Genomic DNA, 15764 nt, shown 5'->3' on the forward strand with positions numbered 1-15764 from the left:
CGACTGCACTGGTATCTTTGGGTCATGGAGCAAAAAAGGTTGAGAACCACTGCTATAGTGATAGTCTTACTTTAGTGAGAGTTTACACAAAAACTGGTCGAGTTCCCTTTTCTCAATTATTGATAAAGATTGTATCTGCCTTATTTTAAACTTTTTTTTACGAAAGCAGGAATGTTGAGATTGTAATGACTGATTGGAATAAGCCTGGGACAAGTGACAGAAAAGCAAAACAAAACGACAAGACAATGATAAAACGAAAATAACTTTATATTTTCATTTTTAAAATTCAGTTTCCATGTCATTACACATAGATGGCAAACAATTAGCCTATGGGGATTGTATTCTTTCGAAACTATTGTCACAAACCCATGTTTACGTAAATACATATCACCTCCGAGAACGCATGGAAATGCTGACCTGACTGAGACAATTCTCTCACATCACACATGTACTTGTAGCATTTTGGTCAACACTGAACTGAGTAAATTAGTTTTACTGTGAAATTAGAACACTAGAGGGCAGTAGTATCCCTTCTACTACAGGGGACTCGTGTGCTGTGTTTCTCAGTGAGATATTGTTGTAGCGAACTAAGTCTTCAAATCCTAAAGTTGGTACTTCAATGAGAGGCAGACGACCGAATGCAATGAACTGAAGTTTATCCAATCTTGCAGACTTCCATCCAATTTGAGCGGTGGTCCATGGAGCATCTATGTCAAAAATCAGTGCGCTTACTTTTTATACTACATTTTCCGTCACTATGCTTTCCCAATAGAAAACTAAACACTTATCAAAGTTGAGCCAATCAGAATATTCTGCTCACTAAGAAGACAATGGTGACTTGTAAGAGCAGGTGTGTGTCCTGGTCTATGTTTTCAAAGCTCTGTTTACGACTTGTTTTCCGGAGGTTTCGCCTGTCCTTGACTAATCTGCATCCCCTATGCAGAAACCCTTTAATTAATACTTGGCTGTCCCTGACAGCCCGCACTTGTAGAAACTGCACTTTCATGTTTTTAGAAAACAGGCCTTTCTGCTTGACCTGACACTCGTCTCTGCACAAAGGCCTCTCTGCCTGACCTTACATGACACTTGTTTTTGCAAAACTGCTCCATGTTCACCACACTACTGTACAACCATTGTATTTTTCTACAATATCTCAAGAGGTATTATACAGTACTCAAGACTTTGAGCTAACTAGCTAACCTAAACTCTTGCTTCACAAACACCAACAAACACTAACCACTGCTAAAAGCAAGCAAGTTTTTACCGAATGTATTTTGGCAATATATTTAGTGACATTATGCTGTAAAACTATTTCTTGCATTTTCACAAAACTACATAGTGTATTTTCAAACTTCAAAGACTACATACTGAATAGTAATATTTCAGTACCAGGTTATTACATTATCTAATAGCCTACAATACACTAAACTAAAGGTTACAATTGTAGCCCAACATGCTAATGGAAACGTACTGTAAACCTACATTGAATCTGTCCACCAGAGATTTATTTCTCAGTCAGCGCTCATAAATGTTTTACAGTAGTTCATGGAAGTTGTTCATTTTATCTTAGTTTTGTGTGTTTGTTTTTTTGTTTGTTTGTTTGTTTGTTTGTTTGTGTAAGTTCATGATGATTCCACTCCATCTGTCTATAAATGATATATCTCTACTGTAGCAGAGTAACAAATACAACATCACAAATCAAAAACAAATCACAAATATGAATATTCACAATGCACAGCATAGGTGTCACAGCTGCATCCCTGTCTCTGATTGGTGTGTTCTGTAGCAGTCAGCTCATTAGTAGCAGTGATGCAATTTCCTGTTGTGCTGCTTTCCAGTAAGTGGCAAAGAAGCGGACTTCCCCTTCAGTGCTGAGCGCCTGTGTGTGTGTGTGTGTGTGTGTGTGTGTGTGTGTCTAGTGTGTGCGCGTGTGTGTGCGCGTGTGGAGCACAAAGCTCTTGTGAGAGTTTGAGTGTGAGGGGCCGGCATCAATGGGACCTAACTTGAGCTCTATGACCAGAGTGGACACCCAGTGTGAAGGTTAGACATTTTCAGTTGCTATCTTTTTTTCTGATATTCATATGGCTTTCATAATTACTTTTAAATACTGTTATATAGCTTGATATTACTTAGTATGATAGTACTCAGCTGACTCAGGTGCCTAATCTAAAATCTAATTGTAGCAGATAAGACTTGACTTGAAGATTTGACTGACTATGTTTAAACCGCAATTCAGCAACTATCTATCTATCTACCTATATGGATCTATCTATCTATCAATCTGTCTGTCTATCTATCTATCTATCTATCTATCTATCTATCTATCTATCTATCTATCTGTCTGTCTGTCTGTCTGTCTGTCTGTCTGTCTGTCTATCTATCTTCCTATGTATTTATCTATCTATATGTCTGTCTGTCTATCTATCTATCTATCTATCTATCTATCTTTCTAGCTATCTATCCATCTATCTATCTATCTTTCTAGCTATCTATCCATCCATCTATCTATCTATCTATCTATCTATCTATATATATATATATATATATATATATATATATATGTGTGTGTGCCTGTGTGTTTGTTCATTTGTGTATTTGTGTGTTTGAGTGTATATCCTGTATATAATTGGTATTTTGTTTAAATTGTATAGCGTTTCCCAAACATTAATTTGACAGTTAACTTCTTTTTTGCTTTTTTTGTCTTCCTACAGCATCATGTGTGTGTGTCCACTATGGCAAGCACTGAGCCTCTGGGTAATCTTCTCCGTCCATGTTGTTTCAGAGGAGGGTGTGTGACTTTGATCTAAACATGCACACTCTCACACAAACAAACAAACACAACACACACATACACACACACACGAGTTTTGTGTTGTTTGAGTGTTGTTGAGTGTGTCATTTCTTGGTTTATATTCCATAGGTGACTATAAAAGTCTGCAAAACTTCTCTCAACAATGTAGCAACGGACAGTTGGACAAGGTAAATAATAACAAATTATACTCCCTGATGATATTTTGATAAAGTATAGAATATTTTGACTCATCAAGATGACAGGCTCTTTTACCATTGCAGGGAATCAGTTTATTTCTGACGAATGACAGCGGAGTAATGGAACACAAAAACTCAACATACATCGTAGATTATAGCATTGATGAGGACATACCAGCTCTGTTAGACGGTGTGCTGATCTTCCTGGCAGATTGTTTTCTTCTGCCATGGTGGATTTTCTTTTTCAGCTGTTATTAGAGCCTTTAGAATGGGTCAGTTCTCCAACAATTAATTTTTTCTCTCCGTTTCTCCAGTTTTCTCAGGCCGTCTGCCTCCTTTAAATATCAGCTGCATAGTGGACATGCAGAACCATCTTAACTTCAGCTGGGATACAAGCGGTGTTCCGGAACATGCTCAGTATTCCGTTTCCTATCTGTAAGACTCAACTTCAGTGTGATGCCAAGTGGTTATTTGGAATCCGGGGAATATTGAAGGCTGTTGTTTGTGATTAGTGAATAGTTCTCTTCAGACAAGTTAAAGGAATTAAAAAAGTCAAGGATCAATTGATTCCAGGAGGGACTGTCCATAGAATACTGTAAATTGTTATAGAAACAGAAGTTTTCAGGTGCATTTTCAACAGTGTTTTAATCTACATTTTTGTACATTTTGTACATTACCAAAACCGTCTACAAACCCACTAATTCTGAGCAAGTTAAGGCTTCTTTTCTGTAAAAATGGTTCAGCTGAATGTACAGGAAACAGCAGAGAATGGTGCCTCGATACGCTGCCACTCTGAAAGCTTTGCTCTGTGCCATAGACTTTGCAGGGACGGTGAAAAGGTACTTGAAAGCCCCAAGGAACGTCTTCCTTCCCCAGTTTTCTCCACTGTGCTTGGCAACCAGACACATCAAGATCATATCATTCTGCAACTGAACGTCTCCTACCCAGGCGTCTGGTACATTCAGACTCAGAAGTGGGAAATCCTCACAGTCGGTAAGAAGTCGCTCAGCATGAGCCTTCTGCCTCCTTCTGCTACCCTGAGCCTGTGGTGGCCAATAGTGGATATCATGATATCATCAATGGTGGTGGATCTCACTCTTCATGAACTCTTTGTGTCACAGAAAAACTGGATCCCCCTCAATTCATTAATACAACGATTCAGTCGGATCAGTTGTACCTGAAATGGGATCTGCCCAAAAGTAAACACACGAAAAATCCTTCGTGCTTCAGATATGAACTGAGGATCAATGATGAGGTAGGTAGCTTGTAAAAACTGTCCTTTTGTTTATATGGGTTTTTGAGTGTATGCACTCAAGTATGCACTCTGATGCAATTCAAATAAGTGTGTGTGTGTGTGTGTGTGCGCCCTGGATGTATTATCTTATCCACAGGTCAGATATTTGAGCAAAAAACTGAGCCATTCCGAGCCGAACATTGATCAGACCCGGACATACAAAATCCAGATGAGAGTAAAGATGCTTTCCTTCCCCTGCCGTGGCTCTATTTATTGGAGTGACTGGACTTCTGTTCTAAGTAAGATGGCATTTACCCCCAGTACATTTCGCCAGCTCATCAGGAACTTCTGTCACTATGTGTAACTGTCAAACACATGAACCTGTGAACCTGTGAAACTGTAGTACTGTGTTTTGTTTGAAGTACACTGTCAGTGCGTTGAATGCTGGTGTCATGTCTGTCCTTTAGACCTGGGCCCATTGATACTCCAACCAGACTTCCATATCGGGGTGATGGTCACAATTGCTCTTGGACTTCCCATGAGCCTCTTGGCTATATTACTACTCTGCAAATTCAGGTAACTAGCACAATGAAACACACTACCTATCTATGCGGTTTGATCTCTCGATACAGGCTAAAATGATAATGTCTACTGAAGCTTATGAAAATGTAGTTAAATGTAACTTTTTTCATGTTTCATAAGTGACAATTGGAACGTAATTGGTTGGTTTCATAAAAAGAGAACATCTTGAGAGGAAAAGATTTAGATGTTGTGACTGAATATTCAAAGAAAGTACTTCTTTGAAAGACCAGGCGCTCTGTATTACCCCCATATTAGGCATCCTGAAACCAAAACGAGTCTCAGTTTGAGAGAGTGATGCAGTGCAAATGTGTGTGTGTGTGTGTGTGTGTGTGTGTGTGTGTGTGTGTGTGTGTGTTTGTGTGTGTGTGTGTGTGTGTGTGTGTGTGTGTGTGTGTGAGTCTCAGTCTTAGACACAGATGTGCTCTTATCATCAGACAGCCACTGAGAGAGTTTCCAGTGTGATCTCCTGCCAGCATTACATTTCATTTTCAAATACAGTTAGCACAATTGTGAGACATGTGGGCAACTCGAAAGCAACAAAGGGTAATTAAGAATGAGTAATTAAGCAATTTAGATATAATTGCTATAAAACTAAGATATAGTTTTAGGTTAAACATCCTTACCTTACACTTAAATAATAATATTAGTACAGTTTGTATTAATATGGGTATATAGAAGAAGTATACTATACTAATTACCTTAACTATTAAGTATTACCTTAAGTTTTAAGTATTACTTTAAGTATTAAGTATGTCAGGCCCCTGCCATTATTTAGAACTAGATGTCTTCTGTTATGATACTGGTTAGAAGTTTTGTGTACTGTATGTGACATTTCACACATTTCCACACAATATGTGAGTGTGTGTCTGTTGTGGGTTTGTCAGTCTCTAAAATAGCACTGCTTGCATTTCATATATAGAGTAGTCAAAAGTCAAACAGTCAAAAACAGGAACTTGCAGGCACAGAAGAAGATGGAACCTTAAGTTGTTCGCTCACACATTCGTTCCTATCTCTACAGTGTTAGGCTGATTTGCCTCCAATTTAGAAAATGACAGTTTTTGCAGCTTTACGGGTTTAGGTGTCAGCTATGGCCCTTGACTACATGCAGTGTAATCAAATGCTGCGGACTAATGAAGTTTTGTTTTGGCAGGATTTTTTATAAACTGTTCCCACCTATCCCAGGCCCATCCATCAAGATTAAAGGTCTACTAGAGAAAGACATAACATCTCATAACTACCAGGTACTTCTAATGTCACTCTACAACTGCCTCTAATGTCACTCTTCAACTGCCTCAACAGGGGGTCATTGCCTTTATAGTAGTATCGACCTGAATCTGACCACTGGGATCACTAACAACAACAACAAACCAGTTTATGTTAGCCAGAAGACTCAGACAAAAGTGACTGTTTGTCTTGAAATGTTATAGCAAGCAAAAAAAGAACCAAAAAAAAAACCATACCTCTTAAAATGGGGCACAAGTAAGTACAGTTCCTGAAACGAGACTGAAGAGGAACAAAAAAATAGCTGTGCTCAAACTGTGACAGTGGGGGAGGTGAGGAAGACGAATAGCTAGAGTATAGATAGACTGGTTTGTCGTGGTCTGTGGTCTAAAATGGGGTCAACAAATGTGCAGGGCTGTACTGAGGAGTCAAGAGATGAGACAAACCAAATGAATACTTGACTTCTGAAATGCATAAAAGAATAAGTCTGCCGTGAATTTCAGGAAGCTGCACATACTGTCCGCAGAACCATGCATCGCTGAGTACTTCTTCAGCTCGTACACATTTGTGATTCTGCTTGCTTGCTTGCTTGCTACTTAACCAATGGGAAAGTACAGATGCAACACAAACATCTTAAACAAATCTTTTTGGTTTCTCACCTTCCTTCAGTAATTCCTTTCTTCCATTTGTGAGTGAAGTGACACAGTGTCCAACAAATATGATCTCATTCAGACTCAAAGGATCAAAGGCTCTGCTCAGTCCATTTTTGGCAATGGTGGTTTTTACTGACTCACATGAATTGAAAAGCTGGTGCATAATGATGCCCTCTGTGTGAATTACTTGATATATTGGAGCAGTAACTCTTAGCTTCCAGGGCTGTCAAGGTCAACCTTCAGAAACACTCATAGGTGAAGACAAGACATGCAGCAACTTGGCCAGTCCACAGAAAGCTCACAGTGTGCCTTTTTTTCATTTTAAGCATGTGTCCGTCCACCGAAAGCTCACGGTGTGCCTTTTCATTTTAAACATGCCCCCGCCCTCTGACCAGCCCCCGCAACTGAACAGAATCATTCAATCATGGGCGCAATTCAATGGAATCATGGAACTGCCGACTGTCATTAAAAGGAATAAAAAGTTCAGCGATCAGGAAATAGACGCAAATTAGATCATTAATTCTACACCATTCAGAAAAAGATCTTAAATATTCAGACTGCAGCTATAACCAACAGACCCAACGGTGTAGCAGGCATCTACATGTAGATAAGTAGAGAAGTGGACGAAGCGAAAAAGAGATGGCAAGACACAAAAAGGCAAACAAAAGTAAATATTGTTTTTAACAAGGTACCAATGAGCAACACTAGTGCTCTGAATACTGCGTACAGTGCTTCTGTTCCTATTCATGGACCCAACGCGCCATCTTGATCACACCTGCTTTAAAAAGGAAAAACAGACATGTGCTCTCCCCCGCAGTTTTCATGCATACAATGGAATACATAATCAGTCACACTTTCCCCTCAACATAGAAATAGACCAATATATTCCTTTTGCTGATATATTGGCGACTGTCTGCCCCTTTTGACACTTATCGGTTCATATCGGTATTGGCCTCCTCACATCGGTGTTGCTAATAGTTGTTCAAAATACGCTACATATGGCAGGTTTACTTGCATATAGAGTTAAACTATAATTATTTATATTTTTCTGCCTTTTTTATATACTTAAAAATAATGTTACATTCATTTCTGGAAACTACTGGTTGGGAACAATAACAGAAACATTTGAAACAAAGATGATTAGGGGAGCAACCTTGGGCTCGGAGGAAGACGTTCACTGCTCCGTTTACTGGCACAGATCGGTTAATTATTTCAATTTCCCAATTTATGATATTTAACCTTATCCTATGTTAGCAAATTCACGCAGGCACATTTTAGTCAGTTTGCATATCTTAAGAATGGAGCATTCTTAACATTATTAATTCTCAACATTCTAAATGTAACCTGGTTTAAGATGTGAAACTGGCGTAACAATAGCGTAGCCTGTTTAAGTTAGCTGGTTAATGTTAGCTTCATCTCTATCTTTGCTACCTTAGTCAATGCCAGCGCTGGTGCCATTCATTTGTCTTTTATAGATTATAGAGACATAGATTTAGACATAGATTTCACAGATTTCTTTCTACTTTTAAGTTTGTAAAACAATGATGTAATGTTGGCTAAACTTGGTTGGTTAAATATGCTTATGTTGTCATGTTCATTATCCATCAGATCATCTCACACAAATGTGTAGAAGAGGTCACTGAGGTGGAAGTAAAAGAGGATGAGGAAGAAGAAGAGGATGAAGATGAATATGAAAATGAGGAGGAGCGCTTGTGAAAAGGCACTTGTGAGAGGATGGAGGGGTTTCCTCCAGTGAAGGACAAGAACACAGATTGAAGAGGGACGAACCGCCGGGGACAACGAGCCAAGTCTTTTTTTCGAAACATTTACATGTGTGTTATTTTATTCTTTCTCTTCCATTTTGAGGACCTTACTGAGGACCGCAAAACAGGCAGTTTTTGTGCTGCCCTTGACAACTTTCTGCAATCACGTGTATTTGTCGTGGAGTTGAAATGGAAATGCTCTGCAGTACCGATGACATTTCAACATGCAATTCTTTGTGCACTGTTGGTATAGATAACATGAGATATGTTCAAACTAAAACTGAAGATTTACAGATGGTGATTATGAAACAACATCTGGTGGCAATCTACAATGACAATGACCATTATGATTAATTGGAACTCAGTTTAATTGGTAGATGTGTCCTTTTGGATCTAAATGGTTCTTGATATGACTACCCCTCAGTTTCATGTTGCCAAGTCCTTAAGCAAAATCCTGTTCGCTCACCATATTTAGTGGACAGGATGTAGCAGTGGATCTGAGCCATGGGTTGAGTTTGTCCTTAATTATGAATGCTACCGAAATAAATATGACCTCGGTTGAATTTCAAAGTCACACATACATTTCACATACTTAATATTTTAGGTTGCATTATCAAGGATTACATAGTAGGCCTAGGATGGTGAATGCTTTCTATAAGAAACCTCTTTATTGCATTACGGCGTTGAAGTATCCTGTTGAGTAGAGGGAGATGTCTTTATGTCACTTTTTAATTTGTCTTTGCATGGCAGGGTGATGCAACGTCCTGCCGCATACCATAGATATGTGTCTTGAAATGGATACATCTTTGTATAACTTTCACGTAGCTCCCTTAGTACTCTATGAGCATAACATATGGATTACACTGTGTTCAAACTCTGCCTTAATTATATAACTGGTATTATAGCATTTTATAATTATTAGTCTTTGTGATGCAGCGTTTTCCTGTGTTCAGTATGCATGCTAAAGAGGTGATGGCGTAGTTGAGGGCATGGTGACCTTTGACCACAAGACCTGTGTGAAGTGTTTTAAACTAGGCTTTGTATAATGTATTGCAATGGGCATCAGAGTGTTAGTATTCACAGCACTCAACAATTTATTGTGTGAAGTACGCAGAATGGCATACTTCATAAAGACTGTCCAAATTATAAAAGCTAAGTTATTGAAAAGTTCCTGCACTGTTTAAAGTAGAATGCAATTTGATCTATGTTTATCATAATCTGTTTTGTACAATGAAAAGCATCTCCAAATGTATAATTTTTTTGTATTGCTACCTTTATTTAAAGTGTCTTTAGCACCTTGAAAACTACTTAAAAATAAACTGCACTGATATTTTTCAATGTCAAGTTGTTTCACTACTGGGGACCACGTCCACTGAGAAAATCACCCTTCAGTGTTTGGAAGTAAATGGTGTCCAATTTTCTGATTAACTCATACTGCGCTTCGGACTTCCGGTTACGAAATGTGGTGTTAAGATGCATGTTGTCCGAGCTCCGAATAGTTTCAGTTTCATCTCTTCTTAAACTACCTTTTACTACACACAAAGTGTTTCTATCTCAAAGAATAATTGTTGAACGTAAACATTTGAACACGATAGAAAGAGCAAAGCAGGAAATAACTCATACTGCGCTTCACTGACCAAAGAACATTTGTATGAGTGGCCGATGACATGAGGTTAGCGGCTGATGGCAGAACTAGTCATTTCTGGAGAACTGCCCTTTGTGTACTTTCCCTCTTCCTCCCCTTCTCTTTCTACATTTCTACACGATGACTCCCTGTTTCTTCCTTTAGTGAGAAGGGAAGTTTGTCCTGCCTGTTGCTATTTCCCCTTTGTTTGCTCTCAGTGACCCCTGACCCCTGACCCCTGAGAAGTGAAGTGAAGTGAGTTGAGACAATATCAATATAAAAACTAAATTGAAATAGTAATTCAACAAACTACATATGTAAGAATATACTGTTGTTAAGATAGTACTCCTAAATACTGTTGCTGAGCTGTTAATCTTAACCTCAACGTGAAACCCTAACTTAGAATACAACCTACAACAGCCTGTCTTCATACAAACACACACACACACACACACACACACACACACACACTAACAGCATGTCTTCATACATACACACACACACACACACACACACACACACACACTGACAGCATGTCTTCATACATACACACACACACACACACACACACACACACACACACACACACACACACACACACACACACACACACACACACACACACACACACACACTAAACAGCATGTCTTCATACAAACACACACACACACACACACACACACACACACACACACACACACACACACACACACACACACACACACACACACACTAACAGCATGTCTTCATACATACACACACACACACACACACACACACACACACACACACACACACACACACACACACACACACACACATTAACACATGACCAGTATCATGGAGTTTTGGTCTAAAACTGGCCAGTTAACTACCATGGCATACCGAAATATGCCAAAAGGCCATAAACCTTGAAAACAGCTCAGTTGGCACTGATAAAAGCTGATGTCTTTTGGCTATATAGTGCTATGACTGCTTATCTTCCGTTTTCATGGGGCGTTCTGTCCCCATGACAACAGAACTACCTAGTACACAGCCTGGGCGGCTAGTGGGAACAGCCGGTGTGTTTATCTGTCCTTCACATGGCCATATACCATCAAAATGAATTTGAAGAAGGCACCAAAAATACTTGCCTGTAAAAAACATACCAAATCAAAAAGTGTCAAATTGCTGCATGGTGTTGCTATGTTCTAACAGTACAAAATGTATAGCTTAAGTTTCAATTTCAGAACATGTCCTCTTCAAGTCACAGAAAGCACAGCCTCTTCACATCACATGTTTTTGACTGTATCCGCAGAGGTTATCATTAACTGGCTTGTTTCTTGTTGTTTGGTAAGCTGATCAGTCGGCCACATGGCATAAGTGTGAAAAACAACTTGCCCTTTAGGAGTTGTTCACACCAAGAATAGCACTGTTAGCATTTCTGTGACTGGAGTCCTAGTGTGGGCATTTGTGTCACTTATTACAGTCCTCTAAGAATTACACTTATTACAGTCCTCTAAGAATTACACGTATTACAGTCCTCTAAGAATTACACTTATTACAGTCTTCTAGTCATTACATTTTTCAGATTTCTTAGAGAACCAAACACCTGATCTTCGAATTGTCAGCTTTTATCTGTCCCACCGGGCTTCAGTGGGCTCCTGCTGGTATCACTTCTGCTGTTTATCGTCTGGGCGTAATTAGCCCTTCTTCAGGTATCGTCTGGGCGTAATTAGTCCTGATTAGCTTAGGAACTCCCAGCAGGGGGGCAGAACTGGCCATGGGGGTAGGGTGGAGACGGGGCAGTGGCGGGGGTCAGGTTGTTGTCCACTCTGTGGGTAAGCCTGGCAAAGGACCAGCGCAATCTCTGAGGCACTTGTCCTCTGCTCACTTAGCACTTTGCATTGTTCCAGTCAAGCACCGCAAACAGGGGCGTTGACCTGAGCAAGTAGCAGGCATGATGTGTAAACAAGAGTGCCTGTGGTTCCGGATATCAATTAAATTGCTCACTGTTAATCTCTGAATTTTTTAATGGCTAGTTTCCTTTTCTATCCGAAAACACTCGGGTAATACCACATGTATTGCTCATAAAGGGATGTTAGAGTTGGCTTTGTGTTGCTACAGTGTACTGATGTTAACGTGGAAATATCTAAAAATAGTCTGTAGCAAATATAGGGTCTTTTGAACCAAAGTTCTTCGACAGCTGTACCTTGGGACTACCTCAGTCAAGCCTTTATGATTCACATCTCCATGCTCTACTACCCTACTGCCCTTCTTTCTTCCATATCCTTTCACTTCTCTATTCATGCACCACTTGCTTCACTTGCATCTAAGTTCATTGGTCATTTCTACCCAAATAGTTTTCTCTGAGTGAGATGTAGAAGCAACCTTCAATTAAATATGCCCCCCCCCCCCCCTTTCTAGTGAAGTATTTTTTAAATGTAATGTAATGTACTTGGAATGACTGCATGGCAACCATTCACGGTTCACCAGTACAGTGAGGTTTAGTTAAAACTAATGGTATGATGAACTACGTTGTTGTTAATAATGTTGAGGTAGTTTTCTAAGGTAAATTTAGACGGGCATTATTTGGAAAGAACTTGTCCTTGACAACATCACCTGGGATTTTGTGCAAACTGAACAAACTCTTGTTTCCTCAGAAATGCTTTGTCACTCCTTATCTGCCCACAGAAAAAAACATTTTTAGAGGCTTGTTTGCAACTTCCTTTTTCCAACTAAACTTGCAACAGTGAGCCTCTTTTCTCTCGTTGACTCAAGCTGTTTTATCGGAGCAGCAAAACAGTCCAAGTTTGTACATTTGTAAATGTGCCCTAGGGGTTCCAAGAAATTGTGTATTTTTCCTCATCAAAGCCATCCCCTCTCTACGGAGATATCCTAAGCTGGGGTGAAGCTAGAAATTATGTTTTTTTCCCCCACCTATCATGGGTACCCCATCTCTCTTTATGGCTATCACAGGCTGGGGCAAACCTTGATGTTACAGGCCCCTGAAAAGTCACAACTTTTCTTTAACCCTCCTATTATGTTCAAATTTTACCCACATCTATTATGCTTGGGGTCAATTTGACCCCAGCAATTTAAACCTCCAAAGAATTATTATAATTCTTTTTTTTTACCCAAGTTTATGTGTCAGGTACTTTAGGTTTGTTTGTTGACTACCTAAATAGCCCAACAAAACCCCCACCCACTACCTTTATACATCCAGAATACATGTTACGCGACTATGGAGAAAAATGCAGATCCCCATAAAATCTCACTGATTGACCTAAAATTGGAAAGAGATATCCTTCTGGTGTTTTTATGGCTTCATATTATTTCTAAGTACATATTGTTATTATCTATAACATTTGGAATAAAAAACTATTTCTTTTATCAAGAAAAGTAACAATGTGATGAAAAAAGTTTATATTTCTTATATATTTTATACAATTAAAACAGCCTGGGGTCAAATTGACCCCAAACAACACCTATGCGTAAAGTATGTGTACAGGACATTGAAAACATATCATCATGTTAATTTTGTGTTTACCCAGTTGTCCCCATTAAATTAGGAAAAGTCATTAAATGTGAAGCAAAACAAATTATGTCAAACATTTATTTAGAGACGTTAAACATTGAATGGGGTCAAATTGACCCCAAACATAATAGGAGGGTTAAACAATCTGCGCACCCTAGCACTTGCCAGCCCACCTGCCCATCGCTGCCATGGTGCTGCCATGATGCATGTATTGCCATGTAATTGAAACATCTTTTGTATACAGTATGTGAAGGAATGAATTCCTTTACCAGTATCCCTAAAATGATTTCACTCCTTCCTTGTGTGAACACTAGCATACTGTTACTGTTGCTGTTACTGGCATAGACAATGCTGCAGCTATACTGAACACTAGCATACTGTTACTGTTGCTGTTACTAGCATAGACAATGCTGCAGCTATGCCGAATACTAGCATACTGTTTCTGTTGCTGTTACTAGCATAGACAATGCTGCAGCTATGCTGAATACTTCTTCCTCTGTGGTTTGCCGTGAACCCACCCAACCCAGTTCATGAGAAGCGATAGTGACAGGCATTGTCCACATGTCTCGCACCTGCACAGTAGGTGTGATCACAGTCAACTCAATTCAATTTTATTTATATACCACCAAAACACATTTTACTACATTCGCTGTATGTGACAAATAAAAACACTTGATCTTGAACAATATAATTTTCTCAAGGCGCTTTACAGTCCACCGTAGTGAAGCCATGTTACTTGTTGCCATGGGGTGTCAATACCTTAAGGTGTTAGGGTCAAAGCTGAATGTATTCAGAACCTCCCAAGTCATGTGGTAACTCAGGTAACAGACTAGCTCCTCAGGTATGACACTAACTCCTCAGGTAACAGACTAACTCCTCAGGTAAAAGACTAACTCCTCAGGTATGACACGAACTCCTCAGGTATGACACTAACTCCTCAGGTATGACACTAACTCCTCAGGTATGACACTAGCTCCTCAGGTAACAGACTAACTCCTCAGATATGACACTAACTCCTCAGGTAACAGACTAACTCCTCAGGTATGACACTAACTCCTCAGGTAAAAGACTAACTCCTCAGGTATGACACTAACTCCTCAGGTATGACACTAGCTCCTCAGGTATGACACTAACTCCTCAGGTATGACACTAACTCCTCAGGTAACAGACTAACTCCTCGGTTAAGAGACTTACTCATCAGGTTTAAGACTAACTCCTCAGGTAAAAGACTAACTCCTCAGGTAAAAGACTAACTCCTCAGGTATGACACTAACTCCTCAGGTAACAGACTAACTCCTCAGGTATGACACTAACTCCTCAAGTATGACACTAACTCCTCAGGTATGACACTAACTCCTCAGGTATGACACTAACTCCTCAGGTATGACACTAACTCCTCAGGTAAAAGACTAACTCCTCAGGTATGACACTAACTCCTCAGGTATGACACTAACTCCTCAGGTAAAAGACTACCTCCTCAGGTAAAAGACTAACTCCTCAGGTATGACACTAACTCCTCAGGTATGACACTAACTCCTCAGGTAACAGACTAACTCCTCAGGTATGACACTAACTCCTCAGGTAAAAGACTAACTCCTCAGGTATGACACTAACTCCTCAGGTATGACACTAACTCCTCAGGTATGACACTAACTCCTCAGGTATGACACTAACTCCTCAGGTAACAGACTAACTCCTCAGGTAAAAGACTAACTCCTCAGGTATGACACTAACTCCTCAGGTAACAGACTAACTCCTCAGGTAAAAGACTAACTCCTCAGGTATGACACGAACTCCTCAGGTAACTGACTAACTCCTCGGTTAAGAGACTTACTCATCAGGTTTAAGACTAACTCCTCAGGTAAAAGACTAACTCCTCAGGTAACAGACTAACTCCTCAGGTAAAAGACTAACTTCTCAGGTAAAAGATTAAATCCTCAGGTATAATAATAGTCATACTAATACATCAGACTTATATAGCGCTTTTAAAAGTTCTCAAATGTGCTTTACATACTGTGGGATAAAAGAAAACAAACAACAAACTCTGTAATAAAGACAGAAAAAAGGTAAAAATTAAAAAAAATTGTTGGGGAAAGCAAGGCTGAAGAGGTGTTTTGAGGGCTTTTTTGAATGATGACAGTGTGGGGGGATTTTTTATGTGGTGTGGTAATGAGTTCCATAG

The 15764-nt window shown here is 39.5% G+C and overlaps 1 protein-coding gene across 3 annotated transcripts; it reads left to right on the top strand.

The window, feature by feature from the left end:
* Window positions 1-1907: 1907 nt before the first annotated feature.
* Window positions 1908-9774, top strand: LOC116218220. Of its 3 annotated transcripts, none has more exons than XM_031558912.2 (11): window positions 1908-2040; window positions 2712-2788; window positions 2921-2979; window positions 3055-3178; window positions 3303-3423; window positions 3806-3981; window positions 4110-4243; window positions 4380-4521; window positions 4690-4798; window positions 5987-6045; window positions 8287-8304. In XM_031558912.2, the coding sequence occupies exons 2-10, from the start codon at window positions 2716-2718 to the stop codon at window positions 6003-6005; spliced, it is 957 nt and encodes a 318-aa protein (XP_031414772.1). In that variant the 5' UTR covers window positions 1908-2040; window positions 2712-2715; the 3' UTR covers window positions 6006-6045; window positions 8287-8304. The 3 variants fall into 3 exon arrangements, with proteins under 3 accessions (XP_031414772.1, XP_031414770.1, XP_031414771.1); XM_031558910.2 differs by having other exon boundaries at window positions 1909-2040; window positions 5955-6045; window positions 8287-9774; XM_031558911.2 differs by having other exon boundaries at window positions 1909-2040; window positions 3073-3178; window positions 5955-6045; window positions 8287-9774.
* Window positions 9775-15764: the final 5990 nt, after the last annotated feature.

The sequence above is a fragment of the Clupea harengus genome, chromosome 21 (genome assembly GCF_900700415.2).
Source record: "Clupea harengus chromosome 21, Ch_v2.0.2, whole genome shotgun sequence".
In the NCBI taxonomy this organism is placed as follows: domain Eukaryota; kingdom Metazoa; phylum Chordata; class Actinopteri; order Clupeiformes; family Clupeidae; genus Clupea; species Clupea harengus.

What these genes read in the sequence shown, in the direction of transcription:
- LOC116218220 (XM_031558910.2), top strand. Translation starts at nt 2,716, where the DNA reads ATGTGTGTGTGTCCACTATGGCAAGCACTGAGCCTCTGGGTAATCTTC. An exon ending in CAGTATTCCGTTTCCTATCT is followed by an intron (nt 3,424 to 3,805) that starts GTAAGACTCAAC and finishes TCTGTGCCATAG; the next exon opens with ACTTTGCAGGGACGGTGAAA. An exon ending in TTACTACTCTGCAAATTCAG is followed by an intron (nt 4,799 to 5,954) that starts GTAACTAGCACA and finishes TTGTTTTGGCAG; the next exon opens with GATTTTTTATAAACTGTTCC.